Source organism: Cuculus canorus, chromosome 1 (genome assembly GCF_017976375.1).
Source record: "Cuculus canorus isolate bCucCan1 chromosome 1, bCucCan1.pri, whole genome shotgun sequence".
NCBI lineage: Eukaryota > Metazoa > Chordata > Aves > Cuculiformes > Cuculidae > Cuculus > Cuculus canorus.
In genome coordinates, this window is record NC_071401.1 from 60,010,305 (window position 1) to 60,017,577 (window position 7,273).

Below are 7,273 nucleotides of genomic sequence, written 5' to 3' on the forward strand. Positions count from 1 at the left end.
AGCCTCCTGCGAAAACGCTGCGGCGAGGCCCCGAGCGCAGAGCTCCCCGCGCAGCGCCGGGCCGGGGCGGCGCTGCCCTTTCGAATGCCTCCCGCAGCTCGGAGTGCTGGCAGGGCGCTGGGAGCGCCAGTGAATGTAGCCCCGCAGAGCCAATGAGCTGGGACCGGATGCGATATATCCTCTGGGACAACAACTGCTCTGTTCCTCCTCAGATCCACATGACGCCATTTACTGCTGCTTTTGCAGAGAGATCACCCTACCTCCTCCGGAAAGAAAAAGAGAGAGAGAGAGGGAGGGAGAGAGCGAGCGAGCAAGCAAGCGAGCAGAAAAACGCGGAGCCCCTACAGCTCAGATCTCAAATCTTCCTCCTCCACCTCCTCCAAACACACAACAACCACCACCACAAATCCGCTGCGCTCCCAAAACACACCCCCCCTCCCCGATCGCAAACCACAGAGCTGCCTGCAACACACACGCTCGCAGAGGGAGCGAGAAAGCTAGAGGGAGAGAGGGGAGAGGAGCTTGCAGCCAGCAGCCTTCCAGCAGAACGGCTACATTGCACAAGCTGCTTTTTTGGAGGAACTCAGTGGAAGAAAGCTTTGGGATTTTATTTTAGATCCACTTTATTTTGTTTTCTTTGGCTTTCCCTTTCCTCTCGATCATTTGCAACAACAACAAAAAAGTGACTGGGTATTGGTGATTCGGCCTCCTGTTCATTGAGGAAAAAAAAAAGCAAAGTGCGTGTGTGAGAGACTGATCTCTTTTTAGGAGCAGAGAAAACCCATCCCGATCCGGAGAGGTGTTTTTGTTATTATTATAGTATATACGCGCACACACGTCTTTAAAATCGATCCGGGAAAGGGACCCAACTTTGCTCTGGACTTTTTTTACGTGGTGACCGCTCTTACTCTAATTTGCAAGTTGGACTAAAGCAGATTTTGGAAAAGATTTTTTTTTTTTTTTTTGCTTTAGGGCTGGATTTATTTGCAAACCGCAAGAAGAAGAAAATACAAGAGAGAGAGGGATTTGGTGCAGCGCCGCGATCACGGTGAGAGCCTTTTCCTTCTTTGCAAAACAAGCTTTTCAGTAACTTCCCCCCCCCCCCCCCCCCGCCGCTTTTTTGCTCCAAGAAAACTCATGGAAATGTTTGAGGCCGATCTCTTTTCCATTCGTACAGGTTCTCCCCCCTTCCCCTCTCCTTCCTTTCCCAGAGAGGAGCCGGAGGTGGGATTTCGGAGCGGTTTCTCTGCGGGGAGGGGGGCGGAGGAAGCTCCGCTGGGGTTTGAGGGCTGCGCCGCGTTTGCGCCCCGCTGGGGTGCCCGGGGGGCGCGGGGGGCAGAAGCCTCTGCGGGGGAGGGGGGGGGGGTCGCGGAGGAGTGCGGATTGGGGGAGGAAGGCGACACATGGGACTCGGCGTGTTCTCTTTGCTGCGGGGAGCCGGGCACGGGCGGTCCTTGCGCGCTCCTGCCTCGCCGGGCACGCGTGGGTTTCCGACAAGCCCCGGGGGGGAGGTGAAAGGAGGGCGCTGCAGGGTTGTTTGTGTGTATGTGTGTGTGTGTGTGTGTGTGTGTGTGTGTGTGTGTGTCCCAGTCTCGGGGGGGAGCGAACAAGCCGCCTTTCAGTGCGTGATTTACGCCCGTCTGAAGTGGCGTCGGGAGATTCGTGCGATTCGGAAGTGAGTGCACGTTTGGTATTAAATATATGTGTGTGTGTAATCACATATGTGTTTCTCATGTGATTAAATTAATTCGATCCATAAGACGAGGGAAGTTCTTTCTTGGGTTCTCCTATGTAGAGGGCATGTTTGGAGGGAAAGGAAAGCCTTAATTTTTGCTTTTACTTTTTTTTTTTTTTCCTTTAGTGCGTTACTTTCCAACAACCCCCTCCCCCCCCAAAAAAAAAAAAAGCTGCTGGTGTTTTCAGCGAGCTATTTGTCTGTCAGTTTGCCCCACCCCGATAGTAAAGTCCCTTTTGCCCTAATCCATAGTCTGATCACACACTCGGCCCTTAATGGGGGTTTCAAAGCACTTTGAAAGAAGAGGAGGTGGTTGGTGTGTGTGCGGTGGGGATGGGGGTGGGGGTGCCTCGCACGGGCTCCGGACACAAAACAAATTCACGGGCAGGGGACTTCTCCCCCTTGGGCTCGCCTTCTCCCAACCAGCGAGACGCGTTTGGGTTTTTTTTTTTTTTCCATAGCACGCAAGAAGCCCCTTTCGTTTTAAACTTCCCCAAATGTGCCGAACACGAAACCCGGCCCCCTTGTTCGCCTTTTTGCCAATCCCAGCTAGGAAAAGTTAGCAATCACGGCACTTGAGCTCTGCGAGAGTGGACTTTGGCTTTTAGAAGTGGGGAGTCGTGTTATCAACACACATGCACACACACACACAAAAAAAGGCAAATGCTTCTTATCCGCTCTTGGTGAATGGAAGGGGGAGAAGTGCTAGATCAGGGGAGGGAGAGACGTGCTTTCCCGTAAGAAATTTCAGGCAAAATGCGTGTTTGCAAATAAACGTGCGGGAGGTTTGCATCTTGTCCTGTTAGCGGATCTATCAAGGCGAGGAAAAGGAGGATCGCCCGGCTCAGACTCTTGTCCCGCTGAAAATGCCTTCTGGGGCGAAGGGGGGCGTACTGAAGTTTGCAGAATATGCGTAAAATAACAGGAGCTTTTCCAGCGGCTTGCTTTGTGAAGCTGAATGGGTGCTTATGGCAAGGCGAAAGGGGGTAATCTGCCTTTTGCCCAGCTGTCCCGGAGGTGTTGTCTCAAACCGTCTGCAGGGCGCCTTGCATTACCCAGGAGGGGAAGGCTTCTTTAGCATCTCCCGGGGGAGGACGCGGGGGGGGAGAGTTAAAAGGAAACATTGGGTTTGACTTTCCCGATAAGGCGGCTGCGGCAGCCTCCTCCCACCTCCCGGCCCGGAGGATGTCTCCCGGTTATCTCCAGGTTGTCTGCACTCGCCAGGCTGCAGGCGAGGGGTTGCTGCCTCCCACCTGCTGCGCGCTGGGATGGAGCCTAGAACGGGGAGGGGGGCGAGGCGCGGGGGCTTCGTCCCCAGCTCCCACCTTGGCGTCTGAGGGAGGCTCCGGCGCTGCCACCGGTGTCGTCTTAAGCGCCTGCAGGTCAGGGTCAGCTTTGCTTTTGCACCGGAGAGGCAGGATTTGATTCGGTGTATCTTCACGGCTGGCTGAGTCTGGCTAAAATCTGGTCGTGGACGGCAGATAGGGCTGCTGGTTCCTCTCGAGGATGGGGAGAGTATGTTATTTTCTGGTTTGTTTTTTTTTTTTAAGTCTTAAGATAGTTTCCGATGACTAAGTGTCTACTTTTATATGGCAAAGGTTTTAATTCGAAGAAAACACGAACGATGCTTCAATATAAGCTTGCAAGACCGCTTTTTTGGAGGGGGGGGGGAACACAACGTCATGGCGTACACTGTGTGCCCCAAAGCAGAATTTAGCAAAATTTAAAATAGGGGGTTGCTCTTAAAAGCTAGGCTTTGGTATTCTTTTTCTTTCTTTTTTTTTTTTTTTTTTTTTAAAAAGAAAAAGCACTTGAGAGGAGGGAGCCAGGAGTTAAAAGGTTAAATGTTTTCCACTGCTGTTAGAATAAAGACAGTGTCTTGAGATATTATTCATTGTTAAACTGTTCGGCTATACTTTATTATACTGCAGCATAGTAGTATTGTTGTTAACTGATGTGTACAGAGTAACACTGTGGTGCTCTTTCTAGGTATAATTGGAGACATTGTGTGGTCATTGTAAGAAGCTTGGTTCCTGCTTGGGTTTTAATTGTAAAATATTGTTCAGGATTTTTGTGTAGGTAATTGGATTTTGGAACCACTTTAAGATACGATAAAGGCAAAACAAATATTAACTAATTTAGAGGGCAGTACTTAAAACTTTTGCGTGTCTCAGTGTGGAAGTTAGTTATTTACAAGTTCTCATCTGCTTGGTCTTTTACTGAGTTTCCATTTAAATTTTTATGTTTGCGTTTCTACTTCATAGTTAATGATCCTTTAAAGTAGTATTCACAATCAAGTAGACTTCTTGGATGCTGGCATTGTTTGATTATATTATGCATGCCTCTGTCCCACAAACCACTCTTGCTAATATTTACAATTTGAAATGTAGTCTACGGAATTTTTTACACATTTTAGAAAAATAAAACTGTGCTAGCATTGCTTTTGTAGTATTGAGCCTTAAAATAATAGTCACAGTGGTGTACACAAGTATGACACACACTAAAATACTGGAGAGAGATATTTTTACTTGTGCTGTTGAAGTTTTTGGTAGCACTAGCTCATTTAATGTCTAACCTCAAACATTTTATTGCTATTTAGTGTTTTTCTTGGGACCATTGGTATTAAACTAAAATTTCCTATTTACATCATGTAAAGTTTAATGTGTAAAGAGACTAGCCTACCAAAATATTATCCAGTTTTAAACAAAATTGGAGAATTATATGTCTGTCATCAGCAGGTTACATTACACTTGCTAAATACTTGCAGGCTTTTTTTTTTTTTAATAGAAGTTTTTCAGTAGCCTGATGTCTAAAGAAGAGTCATTTAAAGTGGCTGAAATGTAATCATTTTAAAGTGATTGTGTTCTAAGCAGAAGACAGTCTGAGAAGCCTTAGTTAGCAGGCACAATACCTAGACTTTCTAGAGCCACAAGTTAAAGATGTGTGGACCTGGAACAGAATCCCTTTAAGCTCTTCACAAACTAGGCAGGACAGGCCCAGGGAAGTGTGTTCAGAGCTGACTGGTGCCTGCCCTTCACCCCAGATGCAGCTCCTTTTTTTTTAATAGCTGATGCATTACATTGATTGTGTGTGGTGCTGTGGGATCTTGCAGGCTTGACAGGCTGCTGGAAAGAGCATGAGATGTGTTGCAATAGTGAATCCTCTCTTTGTTGCTCCAGGATTTCAGATGTGTTCTAAGCCTGCTGGGGTGAGCACGCTTCCGGGCACTGATGGAGACGAGAACTCAGCACGGCAGCGGGTCGCAGGCCTTGCTACAGGCTCGGCGTGACAGTGGGAGACCTCATGGAGAGCCCGACCTGCGGGATGTCTTGATGCAGCAGGTTCACGTCTTGTCATTGGACCAGATCAGAGCCATTCGAAACACAAATGAGTACACGGAGGGACCTACAGTGGCTCCACGGCCAGGGGTCAAGTCTACTCCTCGGCTGGCAACCCAACCCAAAACTGAAAGGCCCCATGGCTTGCCTGAGCATCGTCATTTTAGCCGGATTCAGCACACACAAACGCACACCTCTCCTCGGGTCCCTCTGTCCCGATCCGTCAGCACAGTCAGCACAGGTTCAAGGAGCAGTACAAGGACAAGTACGAGCAGTAATTCATCTGAACAAAGACTTCTAGGATCATCTTCGGGGCCAGTTGCTGATGGGATAGTCCGAATGCAGCCCAAGTCTGAGCTCAAGTCAAATGAGCTGAAGCCGCTGAGCAAAGAAGACTTGGGAGCTCACAGCTACAGGTGCGAGGACTGTGGGAAGTGTAAGTGTAAGGAGTGCACTTATCCGAGGACCCTTCCGTCATGTTGGATCTGTGACAAGCAGTGTCTTTGCTCAGCCCAGAATGTGGTCGATTATGGGACTTGTGTTTGCTGCGTGAAGGGCCTCTTCTATCACTGCTCTAACGATGATGAGGACAACTGTGCTGACAACCCATGCTCCTGCAGTCAGTCACATTGCTGCACTAGATGGTCCACCATGGGTGTGGTGTCCCTCTTTCTGCCTTGCTTGTGGTGTTACTTACCAGCCAAGGGTTGCCTTAAGTTGTGCCAGGGTTGTTACGACCGGGTAAATCGGCCTGGGTGCCGCTGTAAACACTCCAACACAGTTTGTTGCAAAGTTCCCAGTGTACCCCCCAGGAACTTTGAAAAGCCAACATAGCATCACTAGTCAGAAATACTAAAGTAACAAGGATTATTTTAACATTCATATGCAACCACCTTAGCAGCTATGGTCTTGGCACTGTAGTAGAAGGGCTGGGGATATACTTTGCTGTTTGCAGTGAAATGCTTTGTGTGTGCCATCTTAACTGATACGCTTGTTAGACTCCAGCTAGTGGGACACAAAAAAAAATGGGATGCAGTACATTGTGACCCACATATTGCATAAGCTAAAGCAACACAGACACTCCTAGGCAACTCTATTGTTTGTGAATAGTACTCGCAAAATTTGTAAATTAGCAAATGACTCCTTTTTTTTTTTTTCATTGTTTTCTGCCAGAGATAATGTGCTATATTTTTGTATATACAATAATATTTTCAGCTGTGAAAAATAAGTGGTGTCATAAGACATGGCACAGTCACAAAATATTATACTAATATGTTGTACATTCGGAAGAATGTGAATCAATCAGTATGTTTTTAGATTGTATTTTGTCTTACGGAAAACTATTACAAGACTCTGATTTCCCTTTGGACTTCGTGTATATTGTACAGTTACAGTAAGATTCAGCCTTTATTTTCTAATTTTTTCAACATATTGTTTAGTGTAAAGAATATTTATTTGAAGTTTTATTATTTTATAAAAAGAAATATTTATTTTAAGAGGCATCTTACAAATGTCACCCCTTTTTATGAGGACGTCATAGTTGCTGCAAATAAGGGGTGAACGATGCATATGTTCACTATGAAATAGAAAATATATTAACGTTTGAAATTAAACTGGGCTACTTGTCATTTTTTTCCCCCCATTTAGTGTTCTGAGTTGGGAAAACTGGTGCTTCTAATTGCAAACTTCACAGTGATGTAGTCACAGTGAGTCTAATAACAAAAATGAAAATAGAATGAAGTGTATTTTATTGTTGTTTTTTACTGCTACACCTGAAAATAATGCAGGATTTTTGCTTCCTTCCTTTGCACAAATGTCCCATATGCTGTTCCTACAACAGAAGAGGGAAATGAACATAGGAAAATGAACATAGAAAAATGCATTAATTCATTCCAAGCTAGGACTAATAGGCACTGAAAGCTTGACCTATTCTATAAGTGACGAGCTTTTGTGCTTCAAATAGGAAATAAGTAATCATTCACAAAAAAAATGTTAGGTTTGCATGGCTTTACTGAGAGAGAGAAAAGAAAGAAAATTAATATGGTCAAGTGCAAAAAGCTTGCAGGATTATTTGTTCAAAGTGGAGGAATATGCCACAGGGAATGATAGATCTGAGTGGAGTCCAGCCTTATGTCAAACATTTGCCTCACTTGTAAGAAGAAAGTTGCTTGATTTGTCATTTGTGGCAGTTACCTTCCAG

At 46.2% G+C, this 7,273-nt stretch overlaps 1 protein-coding gene across 3 annotated transcripts; it reads left to right on the forward strand.

The window, feature by feature from the left end:
• Positions 1-260: 260 nt before the first annotated feature.
• SPRY2 (sprouty RTK signaling antagonist 2) lies at positions 261-6,864 on the forward strand. 3 transcript variants are annotated; one of them, XM_054056530.1, is made up of 2 exons: positions 261-1,048; positions 4,915-6,711. In XM_054056530.1, the coding sequence occupies exon 2, from the start codon at positions 4,966-4,968 to the stop codon at positions 5,905-5,907; it is 942 nt and encodes a 313-aa protein (XP_053912505.1). In that variant the 5' UTR covers positions 261-1,048; positions 4,915-4,965; the 3' UTR covers positions 5,908-6,711. The 3 variants fall into 3 exon arrangements, with proteins under 3 accessions (XP_053912505.1, XP_053912507.1, XP_053912506.1); XM_054056532.1 differs by lacking the exon at positions 261-1,048 and adding an exon at positions 1,545-1,675 and having other exon boundaries at positions 4,915-6,864; XM_054056531.1 differs by lacking the exon at positions 261-1,048 and adding an exon at positions 3,116-3,250 and having other exon boundaries at positions 4,915-6,864.
• The last annotated feature ends 409 nt before the right edge of the window (positions 6,865-7,273 follow it).

Coding starts and splice junctions, on each gene's coding strand:
- SPRY2 (XM_054056530.1), top strand. CDS start 4,966: ATGGAGACGAGAACTCAGCACGGCAGCGGGTCGCAGGCCTTGCTACAG.